Source organism: Felis catus, chromosome X, assembly GCF_018350175.1.
Source record: "Felis catus isolate Fca126 chromosome X, F.catus_Fca126_mat1.0, whole genome shotgun sequence".
In the NCBI taxonomy this organism is placed as follows: Eukaryota; Metazoa; Chordata; class Mammalia; order Carnivora; family Felidae; genus Felis; species Felis catus.
The window spans coordinates 57309581-57323980 of NC_058386.1; the positions used below are offsets into that span (position 1 = coordinate 57309581).

A 14400-nucleotide genomic window follows, 5' to 3' on the forward strand; every position below is an offset into this window, starting at 1 on the left:
CACATACATTCAAACATAGAAAGGTAAAATACATATGCAAAGTATTGACAATTGTTGAAGAGGTAGATGATATACAGCTGTGTATTATTCTATTCTTTCAACTTTCATTTGTTTGAATGTTTTTACCAAAAAAAGTTGGACAAACCAATTCTGAAGTTCTTTATTTTTTAAATGTTTATTTTTGAGAGAGAGAGTGAGTGGGGGAGGGACAGAGAGAGAGGGAGACACAGAATCCAAAGCAAGCTCCAGGCTCTGAGCTGTCAGCACAGAGCCTGATGCGGGGCTCGAGCCCACGGACTGTGAGATCATGATCTGAGCCAAAGTCGGATGTTTAACTCTGAACCACCCATGCGCCCCTGTTCCCTCATTTCTAGTACCTCTGTTCCCTAGAGACATTGGAGTTTGTAATTTGTGGTTCAGCTTGTAGATCTTGGCCCCTCCTAGATCGCCCTGCTTCCTAAATGTAAGCAGGTCATGGTGTTGGGACATGACAGGCGTTTCTCTCATTTCCTTAAGCTGAATAAACCATACCTGAAGTTTTGTTTTTTATAACAGGTTCAGGACAATACAAACTGCTGTAATTCACCACTACCTTGCGGTGGAGAAGGAGACCCTCCATCAGCTACAGTAACCACAGTACCCACATCCAGCAGCTACAGTAAATTTGGCAACTGTACTATACATTGTAAGATACAGGTGGGGCCTTGAAACAGGCAAGCCACACCAGCTAGCTTCTCCCAGAAGATAAGATGAAGAATTTTATGATTCTTTATGCCTCCTGTAGTCTCTCTGACACCAAAGGTGAAAAGGGTGGGAAAGTAAGATCTTTGAGCAACATCAAGGGGCCAGTGGGAGTAAACTACTGTATCGGGTATATAATGTCTGAGATAAATGGCTGTTACCTGTGCCTGGACTTGTGAATTAGAAAGAATCCCTTGAGGGTGAATAGATACCAGAAAGTTTGTGGTCAATAAACCATTTCTCTTCAGACTGATGGATTTAGTTGCTCAGAGACCAATTACATTAGAAAAACTGAAGCAGCTTCCCAGTTAGCATTTGTCTTGCCATGTTCTGTAATATGACAGTTTCTTTCTTTGCAAACTCTGGTTTTCATTCCTGCAGCTATCACACTGTACTAAACAAATCCCTGATCTCTGCCACCCCCAGCTCAGCTATTTCTGCACACACCATATAGCATGAATTCATGCAATTGTTTAGAATGCAAAACAGGATTAGAAGGAATAGGCAGATATCCAGAGGCAGCCAATGTCACTTGGGGAATAAGCTGTGGTTGGCTAGTGATACTGCATGACAAGCTGGATCAGCATGCCAAAGAAGTCAGGGAAATGGCAAGATCCCTGTCTGATTGTTGTCATCACCTGGACTGGGAGGTCAAGATCACTTGTTCTTCTGATCCCCACTCACCTTTGACCTAGGACTAGAATTGAATGGTTTCTACTGGCCATGTTACTTTTTGGAATGGCCTTGCCTTTTGGTTTATTCTTGCCTTGACCTCCACGTGTAGTTGATGTCCCAGATTTTAGAACTTCAACTTGTTTCTGATACCTAGATCCCCACATGAACAGGAATTAGTTTGTGGGAATATTGATGCCTGCCCATCCTTCTCCATGACCTACTTTGGCTATTTGCTGTCAACATCCTATGGTTGCAGAACTCAAGGATTTGATACCGCTCTGATAAATCCTTACCAGGCCAGGGACTGAAGAAAAGGGAAAGAAGAACTCTATTACCAAAGCTCTGGCATCAAAAAGGTATCTTCAGGCCTCTGAAAAGGAAGTGAAGGCCAAGACCAGACAAATTAGCTGCTGAGTTGTGACCCAGAGACAAGACAGTACTTCTCATGTGCAGTGCCCAAGAGGGAAATCCCTACTAGAAAAACATGAATCAATAAATATAGACAGATAGAGAAGAGGGACATAATAAAACAATGATAAGAGTGTGTCATTAGCCAAGGATCATGAGTAATTCTGTGAGGTCATACTAACAAAAAAGAGAAAGAAAAGGGAGGATCAGTATGCTTACTAACAACCAGTTCTCACATGCCCAGGTTTCCTAATTTCTTTTGGCCATCACTCCATTTTCTTCAATATAATTCAGGGTGACCAGGACTACCCACATACCAAGAAAGTCGTTGGCCTAGGAAACTGCGGTCACTCTCATCCTTAGTTCAGGTGAGACTAGATTAATTCTTTTCTTAAAAATAAAAGAAAACAGTATGAAAGCATAGAAACCAAGGTATTGATAAAACAGATTTCTTACCCTCATTTTTCCTGGGTACAGGCTGATTTCAGTGATCCCCAGCTTACAAGTTCCATTTCCCCACACATCATCACAGCCCTGGACTTGGCTTACATTTAAATATAACCTGACCTTGAGCTGAGGTAAATCTGAGTGGCAGCTCCACTGGGTCTAGTAGGATTTGGGAGGGGCCTTCATGAAACCCTATTTCCTGAGTTGTTTGAAGAAAAGGGCCAAGCCCTCTCTTCAGACCCAGTCATCTCCTTGGAGAGAGAGGCTGATTCTGCTGACCAGGCTACCTGGACACCTCCCAGGTTGACAGAGGCTCTAGAAAGCATCCCGCTTTCTGTACTAGTAAATCCTAAAAACTATTGGAAGAAAGGAAAATGAGCAGTGCCACTGAAAAAGCTGCAGATACGTGAAGGTGTCTGATCAGTGACCTTTCATTATTAGAGGACCTAGAAGTCTGACCAGATAATGGAAAAGGCATGTCTGAAGACTTGTGCTTCCTCTATAATAGGAGATTACTTGAATGAATCATGCCATATCCATACAATGAAATGCTGTGTATGATGTTAGAGAAGAAAATTGACATGAAAAATGTCCGCGATACATGGCTGGGTGAACAAGCAGGTTACAACACACTGTATATAATATGATTCCAGTTTGGTTAATAAATTATACATAATAACTAACACTTACTGAACTTTAAATATAACCATATATATGAGCAAGGCACTGAGCAAAGTGCTTTGCATTAATGATTTTATCCTCATAACCATCCTATGGTGTAGGTAGCAGGTATTATGTTTTTACAGACAAGGAAACTAGGCAGGAAAAAGGTAAGTAATTTGCCATAGTTCACTTGAATGACAGAGCTGAAATACAGACATAGATATGTTGGACTCAAGAGCCCAAATTTGCAGAAAACATGAATAGACACTTCTCTAAAGAAGACATCTGGATGGCCAACAGGCACATGAAAAGATGCTCAACGTCGCTCCTCATCAGGGAAATACAAATCAAAACCACACTCAGGTATCACCTCACGCCAGTCAGAGTGGCCAAAATGAACAAATCAGGAGACTATAGATGCTGGAGAGGATGTGGAGAAACGGGAACCCTCTTGCACTGTTGGTGGGAATGCAAACTGGTGCAGCCACTCTGGAAAACAGTGTGGAGGTTCTTCAGAAAATTAAAAATAGACCTACCCTATGACCCAGCAGTAGCACTGCTAGGAATTTACCCAAGGGATACAGGAGTACTGATGCATAGGGGCACTTGTACCCCAATGTTTATAGCAGCACTTTCAACAATAGCCAAATTATGGAAAGAGCCTAAATGTCCATCAACTGATGAATGGATAAAGAAATTGTGGTTTATATACACAATGGAGTACTACATGGCAATGAGAAAGAATGAAATATGGCCCTTTGTAGCAACATGGATGGAACTGGAGAGTGTGATGCTAAGTGAAATAAGTCATACAGAGAAAGACAGATACCATATGTTTTCACTCTTATGTGGATCCTGAGAAACTGAACAGAAACCCATGGGGGAGGGGAAGGGGGAAAAAAAGAGGTTAGAGTGGGAGAGAGCCAAAGCCTAAGAGACTCTTAAAAACTGAGAAAAAACTGAGGGTTGATGGGGGGGGTGGGAGGGAGAGGAGGGTGGATGATGGGTATTGAGGAGGGTACCTTTTGGGATGAGCACTGGGTGTTGTATGGAAACCAATTTGACAATAAATTTCATATACTGAAAAAAAAAGAGCCCAAATTTGGGGCCCCTGGGTGGCTCAGTCAGTTAAGCATCCGACTTCAGCTCAGGTCATGATCTCATGGCTCATGAGTTCGAGCCCCACGTCAGGCTCTGGGCTGACAGCTCAGAGCCTGGAGCCTGCTTCGGATTCTGTATCTCCCTCTCTCTCTGCCCCTTCCCTGCTCATGCTCTCTCTCTCTCTCTCAAAAAAAATTTTTTTAATTAAAAAAAAAGCCCAAATTTTACAGTGATACTATGTCTATATTTCTACAGAAAAAAAAAAGTCAAGAAACAGAAATACCAAGATGTTAACATTAACTGGTTATTTCTGGGTGATGAGATTGTGAGTGACTTTTGTTCCCTTTATGCTTTCTTGAGTAGTCTGAAACATTTGTGATTTACGTGGATTATGTTTATAATCAAGAAAAACAATAAATTTCCAGTTTGAAAAAAGCGAATACCAACTGTTTCCAACCTGTAAGTGGCAAACTTCTGGGGAGTGGAGGGAGTAAACTATCACAAGGGTTCTGGAAATTCCCACATGATCCAACCATTGTCTAGAATAAATAAATAAGGGGTATCTGGATGGTTCAGTCAGTTAAGTGTCTGACTCTGGTTTTCAGCTCAGTTTTTGATCTCGCAGTTCATGAGTTCAAGCCCCACATCAGGCTCTGCATTGACGAGCCTGCTAAGGATTATCTGTCTCCCTCTCTCTGCCTCTCTCTCTCTCTCTCTCTCTCTCTCAAAAATAAATTAAAATAAACATTTATAAAAATAGAATGAATAAATATGTTTGCATATATTTTTTTCAAATGTCATATTGTATACTATCATGATGTATACCCATAGTGCTTGAGTTTATTACATATCTCTCAATCAATGAATATAAAAAATACAACTATTATCACGTGGAAGTCCATAAATTTTAAACACTAAAGCAAGGGATGGGATTTGCTGCTAAAAGGAAAAATATATGAGGGCACCTGGGTGCATCCGACTTCAGCTCAGGTCATGATCTCACAGTTTGTGAGTTTGAGCCCTGCATCGGGCTCTGTGCTGACAGCTCAGAGCCTGCTTCAGATTCTATGTGTCTCTATCTGTCCTCCCCTCCCATGTTCATGCTCTGTTTCTCAATAATAAATAAACGTTAAAATTTTTTTTTAAAAAAGGACAAATATATGTATGGATCAGCTCTGTAGCCTGAGTGTCTTCTCGACAGCTTATCTCCTTTTTCTCAGAAGCGATGAGAGGAAATGGAGGGGAAATGCACAAATTATTAAAAATTAATCCAGGAGAAGACAATTCAGAAAGATGAGAGAATATGGAGAGGGAGTTGTTGTAGGCTCAGAAAATTCTATTATGGAAAGACAGAATGCTAATCTCCCCTATATTGCCAGAGGCTAGTCCTCACCCTCAATCATAAGGATGTCAACACCTGTGTAGGGTGAGATGCTGTAATACCTGAATGCTATCATTTGCTCAAGGGCCAGGCTGCTATCCAATTAGCAGGAAGACTTGGAGTGGGGCAGGCCCTCCACATCTTTTGCCAAACTGACGCAAAGGTCAGCAACTGTCTTTCCTTTCTCTCATTCTTCCTCTCCCTTTTTGTAATGTGTCCCTTGTCTTCTGTTTCTGCACAACTTCTTGGCCCCCACTCAAGTCTCCAGGTTATACTACTCTACAGGACTTCTGTGATTTCATTATCCATAAAAAATGATCCTGATCACAAATAAGATACTGATCATTCATTCAACACTAAGGGCCTTAGGGGCAGAGGTGATGACAAATTAGATATAGTCCCTACCCCTTTTAGAAGCATAGAGACTTCAGGTGTGAAAAACAAACAGACAAAAATAAAAACAAATCTACAACTCAATTTGCTTCATTGGGCATGAAGTTACAAAAAGGTAAGAGACAGAAGTCAGAGAGAGGAATGAAGGCTTCACTTCCCCCTTCCCATTTTAGCCTGTATTTGGGACTCACCTAGGGACAAGGCTCCACACCATCACCCCTGCTTAGGGGAGCTGGTGCTGAGGCTTGGAAGACTAGCTAACTCTAAGGAAGAACAGTCTTCAACAGTCCAATGGCATGGGGAAAAAAGAGGGTGGAAGGAGGATTGTTCTGTATTAAAAGCAAATTTAGATCTTGCCAAAGGGCTCAAACTGGATGTCTGATCCAGTCCTTGAATCCAGATGTCAATCTGCAGGAAATACAGAGGAACACCATGAGCATGCAGGAAACAAAGTCCAGGATGCAGGAAATTCTCTAGGTCATATGTGGGTTCTTGAAGAGGTAAATAATGTCAGGAAAAGAAAGGGATGGAGGGGGAAACTGTATATGAAAACAGACTTAAACTCTTCAAAAATGCTAAGGTCATAAAAGGAAAGACCAAGAAACTATCACAGATTGGAGGAGTCTAAGGAGACATGATCACTAAATGCAATGTGAGACCTAATGGAATCCTGGAACAGAAAATGGACATGAGTAGAAAAAATTAGCACAATTCTAATAAATTCTGGAGTTAATAGTAATGTACCAGTATTGATTTCTTAGCTGTGATATCGATACCATGGTTACATAAGATGTTAACATAAAAAGAAGCTGGGTGGAGGGTATAGGGGACTCTCCATACCATCTTTGCAACTCTCCCATAAATCTAAAACTTTCCAAAATAAAAAGTTTTAAAAAAGAAAAATTTAAGGAACATATCAATTTTTTAATAGGCCAGATGAAGCCATAATCTTTAAGGAAGTATGTCTGGGTAATAAAACCATAGAAATGCAAAGAAAAGATCACGCTAAATGCCAGAATAATGGTTATTTGGGGAGGAGGAAGAGGGTTGTGATTGAAATGGGGCACATGAGAGGCTTCTGGGGTTTAGTTTTTTGATGTAGTGGTGGCTGCAAGGTATTTGTCTTATAATAATTTGTTAAGCCATACATTTTTTTAGGTAGTTTTATGTATCTAAGTTTTATTTTACAATGAAAAATTAAAGAGAGAGAGAGAGACTTAAGAGACATAACATTCAAATATAATCAGTAAATATTGTTTGGATTCTGATTCAAATTAAACAACTGTAAAAAGATATTTGAATGTGGACCGGATATTAGGTATTATTCAAGATTTATGAAATTTGTTAAAGGTGATAGCGGCATCTCTCTGAAAGAAAACATTCATATTTTTGTATGCATAGTGAAGTATTTAGGGGTGAAATGACATGATATCTTAGAATTGCTTTAAGATACCCCAAGGCAAAAAAAGAATGGGGCAATAGATGAAACAAGTATGGCAAAATGTTCATAGTTCTCGAAGATGATCAAAAAACATGAACACAAAGGTAACAATTTGTTGCATTCTCCGGTTTTGTGTATATTTGGAAATTTTTGTAATAGAAAGTTAAAAAAGGAGGACATCCCCAGCCAGGCTGCCTCAGGGCAATAGTCTATCTCAACAAAAACCTAATCCCAGGTGCTCCTCACCCCACAACCCCCCAGAGCTCCATTCCCACCAGCCATCTCTCTGAGACCACAACCTCTATAATCTTCGAGTGGCCTGTGAAAGGTTTTTCCCCTCTCTGGATCTCTGAGTCACTAGGTCTAGATGACAATCCTTCTTATCTTTCTTCATCCTGATGTCTTAATAATCTCAGGAATGAGTCAAAGGGCAAATGGTCAGGGCCCAGGGCTCAAACCTGATAGGGCAGGCCTTGATACTCCAAAGCCTGCCCCCTGCAGTGGGTCGTAGGTGTGGGGCAGGATAAGGAAGGGAGAAGGCAGGTAGAAATCCTTCTGGTCATATGCATTCCCTATCGAGCGAGCTTCCAGAGGCTGGTGGCACCATTGGCTGGAAGAGTGTTCTGGGATCTTTGTCTTCCTCAGGCTCCTGAGCATCATGCCTTATTTCAAACAGCCTAAGCACCTCCAGAGTCTGATGCTTCTGCAATGGCCCTTGAGCTACCTTGCCATGTGTGAGTACTGATCCAAGACTTCACGGCAAGAAGCCAGAGTGAGAGGCCAGGGCCAGGTCTGGGGTGAATTTCATGTTCATGGGAAGTCTCACCTCTAACCTGTGATCATCTCAGATGGTACCACAGAGTAAAGCCAAGGAGTCTTGAGTCCCACGAGTGCCCTGGAGAAGGAAGACATAGAGCCACAGGAGACAGAACAGGCAGAGGGGTAGAACAGGATCATGATGGATATGAGTAGACGCAGCTAATTTTAGCCACTTCTTAACCCTATCTGGAGAAGGGAAATAAGGCCCACGAATAAGCATATGATGTGTCCATGATCATAAGGAAGCATGGGTAGTGGGACAGAGAAAGCATTAGAATTACAGACTTGGAGGAATATAGCCTGTGTTTAAACCATAGAGTTTTCCATTCTTGGGAGTGGGGGTGGTAGCGTGTGGGGAGATGCTGATAATGGAAGGAATGGTGAATGGGCAAGAGGACAGGAATGATGAATGGGAAACAGTAGAGGGATGCAGATGTTGAGTGGGCAAGGTGTGGGGAGATATGGGTAGTATATGGGCAAGGAAGGATGATGGTTTAACAAGGGTTCAGGGATAATGGATAGCAAAGGAGACAGGAGACAAGAAGGAAAAGATGGTGGATGAAATGGGCGCAGGAGGTGGGGGAAGCAGGTGGCAGGCAGGGAGCAGGAGTAGAGGAATGGTAAGTGGGCAAGGAAGCAAGTGGACAGGGATGATAGGGAAGTAGACAAATAGGGCTGGTGTTTGGTACATGATAAAGGAAATGTCTGAAGAACAAGTAGACGTGGATACCGGATGGCCAGGAGTTGGACTGTGCAGAAGGCCAGGACCAGGGGCTTGGGTAGTTTGGAGGGTTCTTAATGGGGATGCATGTGGTCACGTTCTGCCAGCAGCACAAATTTGGTCTGACCTGCTTCCTCATCAGTTTGGATCTTGCAGCCATTTTTCATTTACCTGCTATTTACATCCTTGTGGCCACTACCAGTGCTTTACTTTGTCTGGTTTTTCCTGGACTGGAAGACCCCAGAGCAAGGTAAGACTCATGGACCTAGAAAGCACAGGGCCTATGAATGTTCCACCCTAACCTGTTACCAGGGAGTCCCACTCAACATGTCACAGGCCTCTTATCCAAGTTCTCAGAGCCACAGGAGCTGGGCCAGCCAGGACCATCTTGGGGTCTCTTCCTTTTCCACCTGTCTAGCAGAGCCATGGTCTCTCCATGCTGTTAGGAAAGCCCTGGGTGAGCAGGAGGGATGGGGTTAGCAAGACAGACACCATCCCCTACTGATATTTCTCTCTCAGGTGGAAGGCGTTCAGCTTGGGTAAGGAACTGGTGTGCTTGGACCCATATCAAGGACTATTTCCCCATTACGGTAAGTGTCTTTTCTGAAGCATCCCCACAGTTCCCAAAGTACTGGGCATTTATGCCAAATAACCAGGGTTGTCCATAAGAAAAATAAGCATACCAGAGAAATTTCCATGCAGGCTAGACATTCTTCAGGACTCAACATTGCTACTGGGTACTTGCTACTCCCCTAGCATACTTTGGACACCCTTGGCATGACCTACCAGATAGCACAGGCAGAAATGCAAAAACAGTTCAGTTTTACAAATATTGATTGAAAGCCTACTCTGTACCACATGTCTAGAGTACAGAGAAGTGAGTAGGATACAATCTGCCATCAAGGTGCTCACATCTAATGAGGACAGACATGTATTTATGGTTTGGTACAAGGTACACAAGTAGTTCAGATGAGGGGTAAGAAAAAGCTTCACAGACATGGTGATATTCAAGCAGGGTTTTCAAAGTTCAATAGAAGTTACTTGGGCAGAAACTGGAAGGGGGCTGGGAAGAGAAAATATCAGGAAGAGGTTCTAGAAATGTACTGCTATGCTGATCCTCTGAGCATTCTTTGGAGTAGACAACAAACACTGCCTCAATTTTTAGAGCAGAGCTTTCTGACTTTTTCACATAGCAGCACTCAGACAAAATGATACCATGCATGAAGTGCACTGAGATAAATGGCTGAAGGTACTTGCAGCTGTAGGCAAGAGGCTCAGCAGTTCTAGCTGCCATAGATCGTGCTTGGTTTCCAGGGGCTGAGGAGACCAATATCTTGGCCCCTGAAACCCACTCATGGCCTACCTATATGTTGAAAAGCCCTGATTTAGAGAGTGCCCTGATCCCTGAAGTGTCTTCACTCTTGCTTCTTCATGTGATCTCATTTCACTTCTTTCCATGGCTGCAGATCCAGAAGACAAAAGATCTGTCACCTGAGCACAACTACCTCATGGGAGTTCACCCCCATGGCCTTTTGACCTTTGGAGCCTTCTGCAATTTCTGCACTGAGGCCACAGGCTTCTCGAAGATCTTCCCAGGCATCACTCCCCACTTAGCCACACTGTCTTGGTTCTTCAAGATCCCATTTGTTAGGGAGTACCTCATGGCCAAAGGTACTTCTGACCATACTTACTGGAGCTTCTGGCCCATTTCTCTGCTGAGAGATGTACCTTTTTAAGCCCCACCCCCACCTCTCAACCACATCTCACCCACTCCCATCATAGCATAGTAGTTAAAAGTGTGTCCAGGAACTAAACTGTCTGGGTTTGAATCCTGGCTTTGCCACCAACTGTGTGGTCTTGGGTAAGCTACTGTACTCCCATTGGTCTCTGTTTCCTCATCTGTAAGGTGATATTGATGATAATAATCCAACCTCAGATGTGGTGTGATGCTATATGAGATAATACAAGTAAAGCTTTCAATATAGTGCCTGCCACAAGAGTATATGGTCAGTAAAGAATAACTTTTGCCATTTAGTGGCAATAGAGGACAAGAAAAGAGTAAGATTACATTTGGGATTCAGAAAGTCCTTCTGGTTATCCCTCTGGAAACCTTCCTACTATAGTTTTGACCCAGTGCCTCCTACGAAGTGGAAATATTGCCTCAAAGTGAAACATGTTGGGTTTTCCCACAGCCTTCATTTCTCCACACCCTTTGTCCCATCTCGTTGACTCTCCTCGTAGGACTCATAGGAACAGTGGGCAATCACAATGAGGAGTAAAGCAGAGGATGTTCCGTCTCAGCCATTTTCCCCTCTCCTTATTTTGCTCCTCTCTCTGCTCCTTGATTCTCTTTAGGTGTATGCTCTGTGAGTCAGCCAGCCATTGACTACCTGCTAAGCCATGGCACTGGCAACCTCGTGGGCATCGTAGTAGGAGGGGTGGGAGAGGCCCTACAAAGTGTGCCCAACACCACCACCCTCATCCTCCGGAAGCGCAAGGGATTTGTGCGCACAGCCCTCCAACATGGGTAGGTGTTTCTCCCAGGGCAGTGGGGGTGGCTTTCTCTGAGCAGCATGACCTGTTCTGTGATGCCAAGATGAATCAGATCTGAGTCTTGCCCTCATGGAACTTACTAGTGCATAGGGTAGACAGGCATAGAATTTTAAAAAGGTTTACACCATCCCCTCCTTCTGACCTAGCTAGACCAATTCTCAGGAAACCAAATCAGAAACCCAGATTCATTATCACGGGGCTTGGCTAGGACTCTCCTAGAATACAGCTAATGCCCACATCATCTTTATCAATATCGATACCTACATCTGTTTGTTATTGGTAAGTGCAGGGGGCAGAGCACTATGGTGAGTACATGCATAATATCTGAAGTCAGGGGCCTGATTTGAAATCCTGGCTCCAAAACTTACTGTGCAGTCTGAGACAGGTTACTTAACCATTCTGAATCTTGGTGTTTTAATTTTCATAATGTGGCTACTAATAATTGTACCTACTCCATAGGGTTATTGTGGGAAGTCATCCACTTAAAACACCTACATGTGTCTGGCACACAGTAAGTGGTGGATAATTATTAGCCACTCTGACTTAAGGATAAAGAGAGGAGATAAAGAACAGGTGCCCAAAGCTGGAGCTGTGGGGTGTACCATCAGGTCAAGGGGCCAGCCCACTGGACACAAGGACAATTGCCCTATTGCAGACTCAGGGAAAAGGGAAGTAGTTCTTCTAGGGACCTTGCCTGAGTGGCCTGTTCATCAATTTGGAGCATAATGTAGGGGAGAGAGTTCTAAGCTGGAAGGAAAGAATCCTGGGTTCTAGTCCAAGTCCTGACACTCACTCACTGCCTGAGTGTCTTTTCCCCTTCAGAACCTGGGCTTCTGGATCTGTAAGGTAAAGAAAATAAGCCCCCTACTGTGCCCTGCACATTCTCTGCTGTGAGGGACCAGTAAGGTAACATACATCAGAGTGCTGAGAGATTGTTACTAATAACTCACAAAGATTTGTATAAGACAGACAGTGCTCTCTTTACCCTTCTCTCACAGGAAGACGTAAGGAGCCTGATTCTGTATCTAGAGCACTGTCAGGGTGGATTTGGATGGCTTGAGAGGAAAACAACTTTTCTCTGCTCTAATCTCAAGGGCAGAATACCTTATGAATAGTCCCTGTGGGTGAGGGGCATATCATATATATATGCATTTGTTCAATATCATCATCATCTTCTCTATGTTTCCTACCAGTAGAAACAGAGTCAGATATTTCCCTACAGGACACCTCTTGGAAGCTTTTCTTTACATGATGTGGGTTTCTGGGGATCTTTGCCCAAACCCCTCATCCTTCCCTACACCCGCATATCTTGCCCTTGTGATCCTGGCCCAGAGATAGCATTCTCACTGGCCTTGAAAATTTCAAGACAAGAGATAAATAAATATGGGAGTCTTGTTTAGTGCAAGAAGAAATGCTTTATGTCACAGGGATTTTATATAGATGGGAGTCTGGCCAGGAGCAAATGTTCTTCCTAGGCAGTTCTCACCCTAGCCTGTGTTTGAGAAATAAATTGAGGTTTTCCTTCAGGGCTCATCTGGTCCCCACATTCACTTTTGGAGAAACTGAGGTATATGATCAGGTGCTATTCCATAAGGACAGCTGGATGCACAAGTTCCAGAGCTGCTTCCGCAGTATCTTTGGTTTCTATTTTTGTGTCTTCTATGGACGAGGTTTCTGCCAAGGCTCCACCGGGCTCCTGCCATACTCGCTGCCTATCGTCACTGTGGGTGAGTGCTGCTCTCAGCCCCAAGGCCACCTCAGCTCTTTCTTGACTTCAGCTTCAGCCCTCCCCACCCCACCCCCCACCAAAGAAAAGGGCAGCAAAGAGGGAGAATCTGGGACCTAAGTTGGCATGTGAGAGGATCCTGACCAGGGAAGGAGAAGGAGGTTAAAGAAAGAGAAGATTCTAACACTTGCCCCTTCTCTTTTCCCATCTATCTTGGCAGTTGGGGAGCCTCTGCCACTGCCCAAAATAGAAAAACCAAGCCAGGAAATGGTGGAAAAATACCACACACTCTATATGGATGCCCTGTGCAAACTGTTTGACCAGCATAAGACCCAGTATGGCTGTTCAGAGAACCAAAAGCTGCTTTTCCTGTGACTGAATGGACTGCATGGTCAAGAGCATGTGCCTTGGAGAAGAGACTCATTTGCTACTAACCAAAAGGGGGAGAAAAGGAGATAAGGGAAGGCAATGTGTGGTAGGGGAGGACATTAGGTATTCCTTCCTTGCCCCAAAGCCCTCATAGTTGCTGTCTTGAGGAGCTTCACTTAGTATTTCTGCAAAAGGAGGCATCCTGAGGCCCCTCAGGTCCAGCCACAGGCACAGGCAATCTTCTTACTTCTCCCCGTACTGGCTTTCCTCCCTGAGCCCAACCCCCCAGGTCCTGAAGGACTGAAATGAAAGCCAAACAACCTGAGTAGCCACCTCTCTTGTTGTTGTTATTTTGTCATAATGCATTTTCTCATTGGGAATTTTTGCATACCATAAATTTAACCTGTTTAAAGTGTAAAATTCAGTGGTATTTAGTATATTCACAGAGTTGTGCAACCACTACCACTAATTTTAGAACATTTTTTCAGCACCCCAAATAAGAAACCCGGTACACATTAGCAGTCACTCCCTATTCCTCTATCTCCCCCAGCCCCTGGCAACCACTAATCTACTTTCCATCTCTACCAATTTGCTATTTCTGGACGTTTCATATAAAGAGAATAATAGACTATGTGGGTTTTTAGGACTGGTTTCTTTCTCTTAGCATGTTTCTAAGATTCTCCCATGTTGTAGCATGTATCAGTACTTCACTCTATTTAGAGCTGAATAATATTTCATCGCACATATACACAGCAGTTTTTATTCATTCACCAGTTGATGGAGTTTTGGGTTGTTTCCACTTTTTGCCTACTATGGATAACACTGCTATAAACATTCATGTACAGGTTTTTGTGTGGTAATCGGCTATCTCCAAATATAAAGGCTTACCTTATCTCCACACCAATAAGCTAACAAGCATGCCTTTCAGATAGATCAAAAGCAACTTACTCAGGATTACTTTT

At 43.3% G+C, this 14400-nt stretch overlaps 1 protein-coding gene across 1 annotated transcript; it reads left to right on the forward strand.

Annotated features, from left to right (window-relative positions):
• Window positions 1-7780: 7780 nt before the first annotated feature.
• On the forward strand, window positions 7781-13843 carry AWAT1 (acyl-CoA wax alcohol acyltransferase 1). Its single transcript, XM_004000591.5, has 7 exons — window positions 7781-7984; window positions 8933-9040; window positions 9310-9380; window positions 10257-10461; window positions 11146-11317; window positions 12871-13070; window positions 13290-13843. The coding sequence occupies exons 1-7, from the start codon at window positions 7909-7911 to the stop codon at window positions 13442-13444; spliced, it is 987 nt and encodes a 328-aa protein (XP_004000640.1). The 5' UTR covers window positions 7781-7908; the 3' UTR covers window positions 13445-13843.
• Window positions 13844-14400: the final 557 nt, after the last annotated feature.